Here is a 15,077-nt window from a genome sequence, read left to right on the forward strand (position 1 = left end):
CGGGTGTGTGCGCGGAGGTGCCGGGGAGCGAGCGGCTGTGCAAACACGGGCAGTGCGGGCGGGTGCGGTGTGTGCGCGGAGCGGGCGTGAGAGCCGAGCCAGGGAGGTGTGCGGGGGACGCGTGTCCGTGCCGGCGCAGCGGTGCGCGAGTGGGGCTCCGTGTGTCCGTGTGTGTCTGCCCGAGTGGGGCTCTGAGTGTCCGTGTGTGTCTGCCCGAGTGGGGCTCTGAGTGTCCGTGTGTGTCTGCCCGAGTGGGGCTCTGTGTGTCCGTGTGTGTCTGCCCGAGTGGGGCTCTGAGTGTCCGTGTGTGTCTGCCCGAGTGGGGCTCTGTGTGTCCGTGTGTGTCTGCCCGAGTGGGGCTCTGAGTGTCCGTGTGTGTCTGCCCGTCCATGTGCGTCTCTGTCTGTGTCTGTGTCTGTGTGTGCGTGTGCGCGCACCGGGGGCAGCTCCCCACGTGGGGCTGACGCGGCAGCCCCGGCCCGATCCGGGGCTATAAAGCTGCTCGGCGGCGAGCGAGGCAGAGCAGCCGCGGCCGGCTGCAGCTCCAGCCTCGGCCCCGCTCCGCCCGGCGCTCGGGGGTCCCGGCGGCAGCGCCCAGCATGCGCCGAGCCCGCCCGCAGCCCCCCGGCCCCCGGCGCGCCGCTCCGCCCCGGCCGGCCGCACAGTAGGACGCGGAGGAGCCGCGCACGGAGCCGGGCGCGGCGCGGGTGGAGCCGGGGCGAAGGGCGGGGGTGTCCGCGCAGCCGGGGTTGATGTTTAACCTGGAGCGCCCGTTCACGGAGAGGGGCCACTTCTTCTCCTCCATGGAGTACCAGCGGCAGCTGGAGGAGGAGGAGGGCTACCCCCCTCCCGGCACCAATGGGACCTTCAACGACAGCGGGGCCGGGCCGGGCTGGGGCACGCCGTACCCTCTGCACACCACCATCACTCTCATCAGCCTGGCCGGCTTGCTCATGCTCTTCACCGTCTTTGGCAACGTCCTGGTCATCATTGCTGTCTTCACCAGCCGGGCGCTCAAAGCCCCCCAGAACCTCTTCCTGGTCTCCTTAGCCTCAGCTGACATCCTGGTGGCCACGCTGGTCATCCCCTTCTCGCTGGCAAATGAGGTGATGGGGTACTGGTACTTCGGTAAAGTCTGGTGTGAGATCTACCTGGCCTTGGATGTGCTGTTCTGCACCTCCTCCATCGTGCACCTCTGTGCCATCAGCCTGGACCGGTACTGGTCCATCACACAAGCCATCGAGTACAACCTCAAGCGTACCCCGCGACGCATCAAATGCATCATCTTCATCGTCTGGGTCATCTCAGCTGTCATCTCCTTCCCACCACTCATCTCCATCGAGAAGAAGAGCGGGCAGCAGGCTGACCAGGGGGTGGCAGGGTGCAAGATCAATGATGAGAAGTGGTACATCATCTCTTCTAGCATCGGCTCCTTCTTTGCCCCGTGCCTCATCATGATCCTGGTCTACATGCGCATCTACCAGATAGCCAAGAGGAGAACAAGGGTTCCGCCGAACAAGCGGGCAGAGCGCCCTGAGAAGAAGCAGAATGGCTTGACTGACAAGGAGGAGCTGCCGGCCACAGCACAGCTCAACGGGGAGAAGGCAGCAGGAGGCAGTGGTGGGCAAGAGGGAGAGGTCAATGGCATAGACATGGAGGAGACCTCTTCCTCCGAGCACCAGGAGAACAACCAGTGTAAGAAATCAGAGAAACCATCGAGAGGAAAGACCAAGACTAAGCTGAGCCAAATTAAGCCCGGGGACAGTTTGCCCAGGAAGACAGAGGAGGAGAGGAACACCAAAGGGTCCCGCTGGAGAGGCAGGCAGAACCGGGAGAAGCGCTTCACCTTTGTGCTTGCAGTGGTGATCGGCGTCTTTGTCATCTGCTGGTTCCCCTTCTTCTTCACCTACACGCTGACGGCCGTCTGCGAGAGCTGCTCCGTGCCTGACACCCTCTTCAAATTCTTCTTCTGGTTCGGTTACTGCAATAGCTCCTTGAACCCCGTTATCTATACCATTTTCAACCATGACTTCAGACGGGCCTTCAAAAGGATCCTCTGCAGGATAGAGAGGAAAAGGAGTGTTTGAAGGACCCTTTGCTACCGGGAGGACTAACCAAGACTTTGTAGGAGTGTAAAGTGTGTCTCTCGGGCTGTGCTTGCATGGGATGGTTTCCTTCAGCTCGTGAGCAGGAAGCTTTTGAAACCTGAGATGAGCCTGTGGGAGCACCGGGCAGCAGCAGTGAGGAGCAGCAGCAGGCAAGTGGAGGTCCGAGCTGTGGCATTCGGCTTGCCAGGGGAGGATGGCCTTTGACTTGCTTGGTTTATTTTGTTAGGTTTGTTGGTTTTTTTTCCTTTTGCCAGGGTCTCTCAGTGGATATTCTCATGACTACTCAGTTTGACTCTTTAAAGGCAAGCATCGTGCAGCTCTGCGAGATGAATAACAAAGAGGGAGTATGCCACACCAGAGGTGTTGGCTTTTTAATTTTGTTGTGTCTTTTTTCCCCCCTGTTGTATATGTAATGAATTTGGACCCCCTTGTAAAATACAGTATTGTATTCTTGAATTTGAATGTCTTAATTTTTGTAAGGCAAGCAGCTTTGAAACTGTGAATGCTTTAATTATCTTTGATACTTTAAAAGTCTTTCTTTTCCTACCCCCTGCAAAGCCCCTCACTCAAAACCATTGAACAACTAGAGCCATCCCCCTACCTGACATTTTGATAATATTACCAAAATTCCCAAATTCCTGTCTTTTTTTTTTTTGGTTGTTGTTTTTTGTTTTGTTTTGGCTGTAAAGCTTAGGATCACAGACCTCACCAGACTGGCTATTTTTGTTGTTTCTGTTTAATTTCTGTGTTGTCTGTGACACAACACAGCTGAGATGGCAACTGCCATCTCGTTACTCATGAGAGCAGAGCCCGACGGAGCGGTGGCTTTGCTGTGCAGGCAGGGATGTCCCAGGCAACAGAGACTGTCTCCCTTGCAACGTGAGCCTTGGGACCCTGCCAAGCTCCCCACGAGTTAATCTTGTTTGATATTATACCACTCTGCAGCACTGAAATGTGTTCGATGCTCACTTGCTTCCTCCACCTCAACTGTAAATAGGTAACGTTTCAAAGCAAACAGCAGGGCTCTGCATATCACATTATCTCATCTGTGCTCATTTGTGGTGGTTTAACTCCTGCAGGATTACCTGCAGAGAGGAAGGGGTTTGTGCACAGTGGCCATTTGTCTTTCTCAATTAAGAAAGAGTTCGGTTTTTAACCTGCCAGTCTCACCTTTCCTAGGAAATAGGGAAGCATCCCTCTTTCAGTCTTATACAAGGCAAAACTCTGAAATGGGAAACTTAACTTCCAGTTTCGCCATTATTTTATAGTGTAATTAACCTTTTTTTTAAAATTAAAATGTAAATATTGTGAGATTGGAGCAGGAGAGAGAGTTAATACTGCTTTTACACTCTTTCCTGAAATGGCTTTCAGCTCTTTGTGCTAAAAAAACAAAAACAAAAATGGACTGAACAAATCTAACATCCTTGTGCCATGAATAAATTTCTGGAGAACATTTATAGGAAAAACTTTTGATTTATCACAGTAAATAAATGAGTCTGCAGGTCTTTTCTTGTTAGAAAAACGGCTTTATCAAATGCTGACAAGTCACAGAAATGGTTTGGAGAAAGCAAAGTTTGTATACATTGAATGTATAAATAAATTTGCCTTCTCTGGAGTTGTGTGGTACACAGGAACAGACTTTAAAAATACGTTATTACTTTTGGGAAGTGTTTTGTTGATTTTGCTCTCTCTTTTGACTTTCTAATTAACTCCAAGTGTCCCTGGGTGCATCTTGGGACCTGGAGAGCAGTGTTTACATTCACTTGCATTTTCAGAACTGAATCCTCAAGAGGTGAGGAAAGCAAATAAACTGTGCTTTAATGTAAAAAAAGACAAACAACAATCCACAAGCAGAAGTTGCTATAATGGATGATTATTTTTATTAAATAAAAGAGCGTTTACAGATCAAGTGTGAAAATCCTCTGAATAATGGTAGCTGTTTTATTTTACTTTACTGTATTTTATTTTCTGAAGTGGTCACCGATCTGCTGGTAGCTTTGGTCTTGCCATTTTTTGAAGAACACACTGGGAAAAGCACTCATGTTTCCTGAAAGGGATTGTTAGCCCAGGTAGGAACAATGGCTCTGTTCACTGTGCAGTGGCATAATAACAAATGAGTCCTTGCTGTTTCTTGGGTATTTCCACCCCCTCCTCTTTGTGCCACAGTAAGGCTGTTCATGTGTTTGTCAAAGAAAAGAACGTAGGGTTTGAGGGTGTGATCTGCAGCCTGGAGTGCAGCCTGCCACTGCTGCTGGGGACGCCTGCCTGGCCTGGCGTTTGCAAGCTATTGTGAGGGTTTTTAATAATCACTTTGCAAATTAGAAACAGGCTGGAAGGCAGCATTTTGTGACAGCTGCAGGAGTGTGCACCTGAGTGGTGTCCAGCCCCCAGGAGCCACAGCTTGCTTGCCCTTCCACCAGTGCTGCCGAGTCCCTCCCTGAAGGAGGTGATGGGGGAACATTCTCCCACCGAATGTGGAGCTGGTGAGAAAATGAATGACCAGAGCCCCTGCTGGGAGCTGCTGGTCCAGTGGCCCCACTCTGCCCGTGCTCTGGGGCTGCAGCTGGAGGTGCTTGGCAAGGTGGTGGGGGGCCAGGGTGTGCAGGCAGCATCACTGCTGGGTGTAGGCCACCTGATGGTGGCCCAGAGATGAACATCTTGCTCACTTCATGGTGGCCTTTGCAGGCCAGGGCAACTTGGTTTGGGTAGAGTGTCCTGTCCCCACTCTGGTCTTGGCTGATGGCCTTGGAGGGCTTTACAAAGCAGATCCTGTGGGAGAATCCTGGGACACGAGGTGATCCAGAGCCATTGACTGCACTTGCTCCACCCCTCTGGCTGTCAGTTGTCCTTGCTGCCAAATCTCTAGTGTGGACAGTAGAGTATTTTGGTGGGTTTGGGGTTGGGAGACTGAGGCTCTTCCCTTCCCTGACTCCTTCCCCATCATCGCTTCCAGGTCGTTCCCTTGCAAATGATGCATTAAGGGATGTAATGAACTTTGATTGTTTTTTTAAAACCTTTTATTTTGGGGCTGAAAGGTTAATGGTGTGAGGGGAGGGAGGAGGACCTGTCTCCCCAGCCAGGCTGGGGCAGCAAACACCAGGCAGAGATACCACTGCCAGCTCTACCCTGGGAGATGTTTCTCCACCACTTTGCTCTGTGGGGTGACCCTGCACACCACCCCGTGTGTGGGGACCCCTGAGGAGGACACAAAGGTGACAAAGAGATGTGCAGGAGGGGCTCAGGTGAGTTGGTCTGGTGTAGCAAATGTCCTAAAATGCTTCTGGGGAGAGCTGCATGAGCAGCAGGGTTGTCCTTGCAGAGACCTGTGGCTGCCTGCCCAGGGCTTGTCCCTGATCCCCTCAGAACTACTCATGTATTTGTTTCCATGGGCTTTTGGTCCACGTTCTCAGGGGGCCAAGGAGCTGGTCACATAGAGGAGCCTCTTTCCAGTGAGGGAGGGACTTGGCCTGAGTCACTCTGCTCACACAAAATGAGTTTCCCAGACCCAGAGGAGCCTTGGTGGATTTCAGACAACGTCCATCAGCCTTCTTATGCCGTAAGTACCCCCAGTCCCACCCTGCATCCCCTTGCTCAGGGGAAGGTTCCCTCTGGGTTGGGTAGTGGCCTCACTGCCTGTGCAGATTTCACCAGCTTTTGAAGCTCTTTGTTTTGTTTCTTAACATTCCCTGTTCTTTGGAAAAGTCCAAAGTCTGTTGAGATTGCTCCTTTATTACAGCCAGTGCCCTGGCAGACAGCTCCACTTGCAGCTCTCATCATCCCTGGTATGAACTGCTCTTTGCAGCTGGTTTATAGGAACATCTCCGTGACTTGTGAAATGTTTGTAGTAGCTGTGATTTCTGTGCCTTATCTCAAGTTGTAGAAGCGAAGAGAGAACAGAATTTGCATCACCCCAAGCCTTGCAATAGCCCCTGATAGTCTCAGCTCACAAATGCTCAGATCCCAACCCCTGTGGGAACAGAAAGTTTCACAGCCTGAGCCCTGGGAAGTCCAGGTGAAATTCCATCTGGGGGTCACAGTGCAGGAATGCACAGTGCAGGGAGTCTACAGCACAAGCCCAAATATCCTCAAGGCTGAGCAGAGGGGATGGTGAACAGGGCTGTGGAGGGCACAAAAATCCGTGCCTTTTTTCTGTCAGACCATGGCTAGTCCCAGGAGGGAGGTGTCATGCAAGCAGAGGAGGAGGCCTGCTGTTGTGGAGCAAGGGTTGTTGAGAGGTGTTGAATGGAGATACTGATGTTTGAGCTGGTCATTCAACATTCATCTTGGGAGACCTTCTTGGCCATTTCAGTTGTCCCCTTGGAGAATTCATTTCCCAAAGAGGACCACAAATATCGAGGACATCATCTCACATCCAGGAGGACATGGGGGTGAGGTGGGGCTCAGTACCCAAATCCAACAGAGAGACATGAAGATAGACCATAAAAGGGAGTAGGAAGACGACTCCCTCACTTGAGCCTAGGTGTCATCAACAAAGGTATAAACCTGTTGGCTTAAACTAGCTTCAAACTGCCTAAGCTGGCTCTAGCTGAGTCTGCCAGTGTGATTGTCATTCCTGTGCTGGCTGAATTCAGAGAGAGCATTTGTCCTGGCTTGGATCTGAGGTCCTGCTCTGCTTCTGTGGCTCTGAGAATGGCCTGGAGCAGATTTTAGGGATAGTGAAGAGCGAGGACTCTTCCCAGGAGGATTGGGGGTCATTAGGTGCTCTGGGATTTCCTGGGGCCAGCAGTGCCTTTTGCACTAGTGGAGAAATTCCATGGACATGTGTTTCCTGTCAGCAATGCTCTGCAGCAGGAGGTATGGATGGCTTTCAAAAGCGTGTTTGAGTCAAAAGCCAGCAGTTGGGTGTGTGTGAGAGTAATGGGGCGAATGGGTTTTATCAGGAGGTGAGATGAGCTGACCTGAGCATCCCTGCTTTCCTGCCTGCAGTGCCTGCAGCCTTTGGCCCAAATTGGTCTGGGCACAGCCCAGGATACTGCATTTGTAGGAACAGCCTTGAGGTCCTCCAGAGCTCTGTGACCTGCTGCAGGGTTCACTCCCAGACATGAGAAACATTTGCTTTAAGTCAGCTGCTGCATGGAGGAATAGATTGCTCTGTTGCTGTTTGAAACAGTTGTGTTTTGCTGGGCCATGACTTTATGGCCTTTTTTCTTGTTTGTTTTTCAATTGCACTCTACAGAAAAGAAGGAGAGAACAAACTTCTCACTGCTGGACATCTCTGATAAAATAATTTCTGGTAAAGGCTGCCATTTCTTCATCTGTCCATGTGGCATTGCTGCAAAATATTCATCTTAAGTTTGGCACCTTAAGGTGTTACTGAAAGATTCCCTGAGTAAAAAAAAATTAAATGAATGTATAGACAAATATTTAGGATGCTGCACCCAAATTTCTTTTCTGAACTGACTGAACTTTTGAAGAGTGAAAAGCTGAATTCTGGCCTTTTGCTACCATGATAACCTTTGGCACTAGAAAAATTTGGACAAACTATTTCTCTTGCAGACCAAACCATGCAGGGCTGGCCCCTGAGTGTGGCAGACCTGGCAGCTTGACTGCTGGGATGCTGATTTATACCCTGCTGGAGTCCCCCCTTTCCCACCTTATTCCTGCAGTCACAATTCCTGGATAATCTAGTGATATGTCTTCTGTGTAAGGCTGTTTGCTCTTGGTTCCATGATTCAGATACTTGACCTGAAATGGCTCCTTAAACAGGGTTTGCCAGAAGGAAGTTCCTGTTAATTTAGGCAGCCTTTCCTTGGCACAAACAGCTCTCCATGCTCATTGTCTCTGCTGTGCTGTTACCCAGACAGGGCACACTTCCACAGGGGCACCAAATGCAGCACTGAGCTCTCCTTCTCTCCAGGGAGTGCCCAAAACACAGAGAAGTGGCATGACCTCAGTCAACCACATGGCAAACATGAAAAGGGAGCAGAGTCTCCCTGTTTCTCTCTTGGTTATGGGTTTGACCTGTAACCTAAGCACAACCAGAAGATTTATACTTCAGAGATGTTAGTTAAAAGTAATCCTGCATTTATTATTTAAAAAAAAAAAAAATCTTGTGGCTTTAAACCAGCCTTAAAATTTCATGGGGACAGAAGAGTTAAAATGTCCAGTTCAAATGAAATCACCTGACTTCCTTACTTTGAAAGATTTACCATCTAGGGCCTTTGGCATTGCTCTCTCAGGATAATGAAGATACATCTGATACATTTTGAGAAGCAGTATAATTGCATTCATCAACACCAGTCAGTGTTTGGGTGAGATGGCTTTTAAACAGTGCAGCAGGGAGGAAAAGAAAAGCTAAATGCTTCTCTGCAGAGATGGGCACGCACTGAGGAGAGCAAGGTAGGCAGTGTTGGATGCAGGGCAATCTTTCATCACGGCTGGCTCTATGGGGGCCAATTAGAGAATGTGCTCTGGCTGGTGTGACTGGTATGGATGGGATTTGGTCCAAACACGGTTTCCTGTAGTAAAATAAGATGGTTGTAGCAACAGATGCAATGGTGGCAACTGCCTTTAAAGCCCAGTGTTAATTGGCTTAAACCTTTGCATTGGAAATGATCTGTTCCTGTTGTAGCTGTTGCTCATTGTTCCCAGAAATGCCTGTTCCTGACCACACTGCTGGGTCATGTGAGAGATGTGCAGCCGTGTCAGGAGGGTGGTCAAGGACTAGGAAACGATTCACACCAGTGTCGTCCACCTGTGAGGGGCCTGGGTTTTATCTGCCCAAGTCCAAAAGCTGTTTTCATCACCTCAGCTTCATGGATTCCCACTGCTGAGGATGTAGCAGTGACTGGGAGTGGGCTGAGGGCACACACTCGGGAGCTGTACAAATAAAGTCCATGGAAGATGAGCCACAGTGAAGCTGGGTATGGAAATGGTTGGTGTGAATCAGATGATGATACTGAACACCCATTTGCAAAAGGATTCAGCCTGAAATGCTATGGGAGGCAAACAATCCACCACAGCAATTCCAGCAACTGAGAATGTAAAGATAGGACCCTCCCCTCTTATTAATTGACATCTCACTTGGGATTGCATAGACTGACATCTTCAAGTTATCAGATGTTTGGAGGAAGAGGTGGATTTTTAGCTGTTGCTTATTCAGACCAAGATTTAATTAATATTAAATAGATTAAATATTTGATGAAATAGACGGAAATTAAATATTTAGATCCCTCTTCCCCCCAGATAGCAGCCCGGTGGATATTTATGTGGGCAGTAAAGCTAGAATATCTTCTGAATGTCAGAGTGTGTTCAAAGATCAGAGTTACATGGGAGTATCATCAGTGGATATGAATTAAATTTCTCTTGGATCCTTATCTTTGGTAGCCCATGGGGGACGTGGTCTTCCTTCCTCTGGGATTATTGAGCCATGGCCTGCTGGGACTTCAGGTGCCACATCAGTGCAGGCTGTCACCTTGTTCTCCTGCCACCTTCATTTTCAGTGGGGAAAGAGGCCTCATGGGGAAGGGTTTTCTCTTGTGCTTCTCATTTATCAGGGCAGTGGACACAAACTGAGAAGAAAACAGCATTGCTTCATACAGATTAATTACATTCCTGAAGAAGAAAATGTGGAAAAACAGCATCTTTCCTGAAGGAGGGCAGCTAACTCCTCACCACTTGTGCAGGCTGGTGCTGCATATCCCCCACCAGAGCAGGAGTGGGACCACTGTCCCCAGGTCAGAAATCAGCTGCTTGGCCTTGGTGGTAAATGCTTAACTAGAAAATGTCTTGCTGTCAAAATCCACCTGTCAGTGAGTGGAGACTGAGGAAATGACCCTTGGCTTGGTCCAACCAATGCTGGCTTGGAGCTACAGTCCCTTCCTGCCTGTCATGTATCCAGGGGTCAAGTGATGATGGACACTGGGAGGGGCAGGGCTGGGGATACATTTCCTCCAGTGCCCAATTTCTAGTGCTGGTTTTGCCCCCTGTGCTGGCACTGGCAGTATTGTAGCCAGAATTTGCTCGGTTTTGGCTACACTGAGCTTGTTTTAAAAGCATGTACACTATCATAGCAGGAGTTTTCTAAACAGAAGTGTTGTCATGACCCAGCAAAAGGACTTGTGTGTTTAGATAAGACCTCCCATCAAGAGTGAGGGTAAATCCAGTGCTCTTGTTGTCCAACAGACCACTTTGGTTTACTGGAATATTTCAGAAGCAGTAGCAGAGTAATGGCTTGTCCCTTTCACTTCTGCCAGCATCACTGTATGGGGATGAAGCCAGCGCATCCCATTCAGAGTGGTTAAGTGACTTTCTAGAGGTTGAGTGAAGAAAGCTGTGGTAGATTAATAAAAGATGATTTTAAATAATTCAGAATGGGCCAGCTGATGAAGCTTAACAGGACCAGAAAGCTGATCTCATTCAGCTTGGTGTGAAGCAGTGCCTGGCCAGCTTTTTGGCAGGAGGTAAGGGATGTTGAGGCCCTCTGGGAGGGGGTCTCATGCTGTGTGGGCATGTTTTCCCACACCATTACTAATCTCACAGTAGTTCTCAGAGACTGATTTGGATTGGTGGATTTGTGCTTGGTGTGGAGGCAATTGTTCTCTGTGTCCTTTGCCATCTTTTGGGTCCCTTTTGGTTTCCTGCTGGGAAAGGGCATCCCTGTCTGGGTGGGCTTGTGAGTCCATGCTGTCCGTGATGCCTGGGAAAGACAGCTCTACAGTTTGCTGGTGGTGAGCAAGGGAGCCTGGAATCCAAGCTCACAGAGGCCCATGATGATGGTCCTTGCTTGAAGTATGTGCATCCCCAGTGCTCACAGCATCACCTGAGGGGTGCCTGCAGACCCCTGGCGAAGGAACCAGGCTGTGGGGCTTCCAGCCTTACTCTTGCCTCCTGTTCCTGTGGCTGCAGGCTGACTGTCAGTCTGTTTGCAGACACCAGTTCTCCATGCTTACCTTGATTCTGGATGCTGCAGAAATACCCAATTAAGTCCAGGTCTTCTTCTAGGAATCTGCTGAAGAAAACCCAAACAAACCTGTCTTTGTTTTTATGGCTTATTTCTGCTGCTGAATATCCTTGAGTTTCATTGCCAGGAGGCAGCAGAACCCCCATACCCATCAGGGATGACTTTTCATTTATCCTGCCAGGTTTTCTCAGATCTGTAAACATAGCCAAGCAGAGAAAACCATTTTCAGAGCAGATTTCTGATGGCCCCAACAGGACCACAGCCAGGCAGGCAGGGCAGCACCTGGGAAAGCCAGCCCTTGCTGGCAGCTCTCCTCTCCTTTTGGTGAATTGCACCAGGCTCTTGATCTGCATTTGTAACTGCCAGGGACTGGTGAGGGCTGAAGGGACTGGTGGTGACTCCCCATGGCTGGGGACAGGTCTCAGGAGACTGCCCTCTTGATGCACAGATGTCAGTGGCACCAAGCCAGTGCTGAATGGACCTGCTACCACTCATATACGGCCCTCAAACTGGGGCTTCCTCTGCTGGGGAAGAGGATTAGGGGATAGCTGAGCTGATTGTATTTTTGCCTTGTGACACAGAGCACGTGCAATAGAAGCCCAAAGAAAGCCTGATTAATGTGCTTCTGGAATTGGTTTGTTTAATGCAAACAGCTTTAGAGATATGACTAAAGTAGGAAAAGAAACTTGGAAAAGACCCCATTTGGGATAAAAAGCAAAGAAGGCTATTTTTTGCAAATACCAGTATAGCTTCTTCTAAAAATAATATCTTGGATGTCTGTTTGAAAATGAGAACCAAATGTGATTCTGAACGGTCTAATGCAGCCTGTCATTCCAGAGGAGGGATGGAGACCTCTCACTGGAGGCAGGGGATGTGCTTGCAGGCTCTCAGAGACATGGCAGAAACCAGACTGTGTGGAACCCGTGGAAGGAAACGTGGATGTGAACAAGCAGCATTTGCCCACAGGCTGCTGAATTGCAGGTTCACACTTTGCTGTGTTGGCAGCCATCTTCAGTCATGGCTCTGGGAAGATTTTTGAGAGTATGTGAGAGTTTCTGAGCATCAGAATAATGTCATGAGGCCATGCTTTCCCACCAGCAATGGCATTTGCATAAGAAAAGGGGTAGACCACTCTTAACTCCTGGTGATTTTAATTTTCTAAACAGAGGCAGGAGCAATATCAAAGGATGGGGTAGAAAAAGGAATGGTCCTTGCAAGAGAGGCCACATCAGAGCTGTCTTTCTGTTCAGCTATTCCAGGCCCTTGTTGGCTGTCCTTGCCTCTCTGGTGCACTGTTAATGAGAATCTTGTAGAAGCAGCAAGGTAAGTTTCTCTTCTTTTTCTCATCTTTGCCTCAGCGTCTTGAGCAGATTTTTTTCATTAGCCAACAGCTGAGAACAGTGTGTTCAAAGTGAGTTCAGGTTGAAAGCATCAATGCTGATGCCAAAGCTTTGCAAATGATTGAAAACCTTCAGGGTACCCTTCAATACTAACTCAGACAGCATACAAGCAATTTTGGAGTGTTTTCATAGACTTCTTACTAATCTAATATTAATCTCTGCTCCAACTTTGCCCTTTCCAAGCAGTGATCCAGCTGTCCTCTGGCCCTTCTGTGAAAAGCTTACAACAAGTTTTTGCTTCCTTTGGAGCTGATGAATGTGTGTTTTATTTGAAATGTGCTGATCAGAGCCCTCCACCTCAGGCAGGGGTACAGGGGACATGCACCCTACAGAGTGCACAATTCTCAGCCTTGCTGGTGGCTTCACCTGACCTTTGCAATGGATGCTGGGGAAAGGACTGCCTGTTTCCTTTATGACCAGTGTCTGTGAAGAGCACAGTGATGGGGCACTGAGACCACCAGCCTATGGAGTGTTTGTATTGGGTAGCATTGGACCTTTCCTAAGTATGAATCAGAGTATGTCTCTGGAGGGAAAATTTTCTCTTGGATCTCCTTAAAGGGATTTAATTCATCTGCCTCTGTATGAAAATGTAGATGATGTCATGATGGGACTGAGAGGCCAAGATCACACCAGGAGTCAGCAATAGGTGATCTAATGGAAAAGGTCGGTAGGTGTCAGCTGTACTTCCCAGGGGGTTTGTAGTGGCCTCAGCAGCTCTCACCTTTGTTATCCCATTAGACAAATCCTTTGGCATGATGCCCAGGGCCAAGAGAGCTGTCAGGTGGCACAGGGAGGGCCAGACAGAGGTATACTAAAGTCCCTTGGGCTGAGGGTAGTGAGCAAGCTCTCCACCTTGCAAGCTCAGAGCACTCTCTTTGCCCTTGCTTGGTAACCTTTTTCTCCAAGATGACTTGCCCAAAAACACACTAACCTTTTCATGGGACTTAAACAGACCCTGCAAGCTGGAACATCCCATGTCCTGCAAGCTGGATGGCTTCAAGTCCTCTCTACCAAAGAGACCTCTACTTCAGCCCAAACTGTGCCTGCACTATCACAGGGACAAAGCTGTAATATTTCTTTGAGGTGTTTTGAAACTGATTGAATGACTGATGACAGTGTTTGGAGCTTTTTAGTACCCAACTGGGACATCCCCCTCAAAACCAAAACAACACCAGAAGGTGTTTTTTTTGTGACATGTTTTGGTTCTGTCACTCTGTGTAGTTTTTGTGATCACTTTGTTTTGCCTGACTGCTTTGCTCTGGGCATGATGGGGAGGAAAATCCATCCTTCAGTAAATACTCCTCAAGCCACCTGCTGTCACAGCAGATTGCTGCATGTCTCTCTGGTCCCAGAGAAAAAAAAAAAGCATTGTAAATCTTAAATTTCAGGTTGTGTTCCATGCTTTCTGCTATCTGATCCACCTCACAGTACAAAATTTTCAGCATGTTTTGGATGCAACCCAAAACATTACGCTGTAAGCATCAAACAGCTGTAATGTAGAATGTGACTCTCATGTGCAAAGACTTAAAGGACTTGGATTTCCAGGCCAGAGGAAGAAGAACATCCTGCAGCAAAAACCCTTCTGCAAGGCCCTGCTTTTGTCTCTCTGAGACACTGTAGGAGGGGAGACCTTTGCAACTGCCTGGGAAAAACTCAGGCACTGTGCACTAAGTGCTCTGACACGCACCTTAATCCTTTTGCCATGGTACATGAAACTTGAGTGTGTTTCTCCATCCCCAGCTGCATCAACAGTCTTCAGAGGCTTTATAATTGAACTCTGGGTTTCCCCTATTCTGGATTCCTATTCTCTAGCCTTGCTCTTCAAAGACAGGGACTAAACCTTCTCCTGAGCTTCCTAGTGACTGTATGTGTGGATGAAGAAGCTGGCTTTGTAGGCAGACATTTGCCCATCTTTACGCCTGTCACAGCTTATTAATGTGTGGGATGACCGCAGTGCCTCTGGAAAGAGCCCAGCACTAACTGCTCACTTCCTGGCCTTGCCATCCATTCCTTCTGCCAGGTCGTCTCCACTTCAGATCTGCTTTCTTTTGGATGCATTTTTTTTTTTTTTAAAGTGACAGTGCCCTCAAGGATTTTGGCAAAAGAAAAGCAAAGTGGAAAAATCTTCCTGGCAGGACCCATTCTTCTGACACAGCAGCAGCTGCAGTGGAGGAGAGCCAGCAGCAGGGATCCTCTTTGGAGGAGTTTACAGGCTGAGGATCAGAGCTCGTGCTTGTCTCTGCTTGGTAGCACAAACTGCCTCCCTGCAGGGAGAGGTGGTAGCCAAATCAAGCTTGAAATGTGACATTCACAGCTCTAATTAGATATATGAAGCTTCACTTTGACAGCCGAATCCAGCCCAAGCAGGTGAATGTGTCTCCCAATGCTTGCCAAAAGGTAGTCTAGGAACTTCCTCAGTGCAGTGACCAGCCAGTCCAGGACTTAATAGGTTCAGCCTGTTTAAATGTCTGCATTAAGGCAAGCTGAGTCACCCTGATCACTCACTTTCTCTTGGTCCATGGTGAAGGGAACCTCCTGGCCAGCTCTGGGAAAATGCTTACTCTGGAGCTGCAGCACCAGAGAGAGAAATCTGGTCAAGGAGGGAAAAATGTGCTTTCCTTCTACCTTTTGTCCTTTTGGGTTCCA

The 15,077-nt window shown here is 49.0% G+C and overlaps 1 protein-coding gene across 1 annotated transcript; it reads left to right on the top strand.

Annotated features, from left to right (window-relative positions):
* The first annotated feature begins 525 nt into the window (after nt 1–525).
* ADRA2A (adrenoceptor alpha 2A) lies at nt 526–3,939 on the top strand. Its single transcript, XM_058841939.1, has one exon. The coding sequence runs from the start codon at nt 753–755 to the stop codon at nt 2,085–2,087; it is 1,335 nt and encodes a 444-aa protein (XP_058697922.1). The 5' UTR covers nt 526–752; the 3' UTR covers nt 2,088–3,939.
* Nucleotides 3,940–15,077: the final 11,138 nt, after the last annotated feature.

Source organism: Poecile atricapillus, chromosome 6, assembly GCF_030490865.1.
Source record: "Poecile atricapillus isolate bPoeAtr1 chromosome 6, bPoeAtr1.hap1, whole genome shotgun sequence".
Classification (NCBI taxonomy): Eukaryota; Metazoa; Chordata; class Aves; order Passeriformes; family Paridae; genus Poecile; species Poecile atricapillus.

Bases quoted from the DNA above. Each gene is read 5' to 3' on its own strand.
- ADRA2A (XM_058841939.1), top strand. From the start codon at position 753: ATGTTTAACCTGGAGCGCCCGTTCACGGAGAGGGGCCACTTCTTCTCC.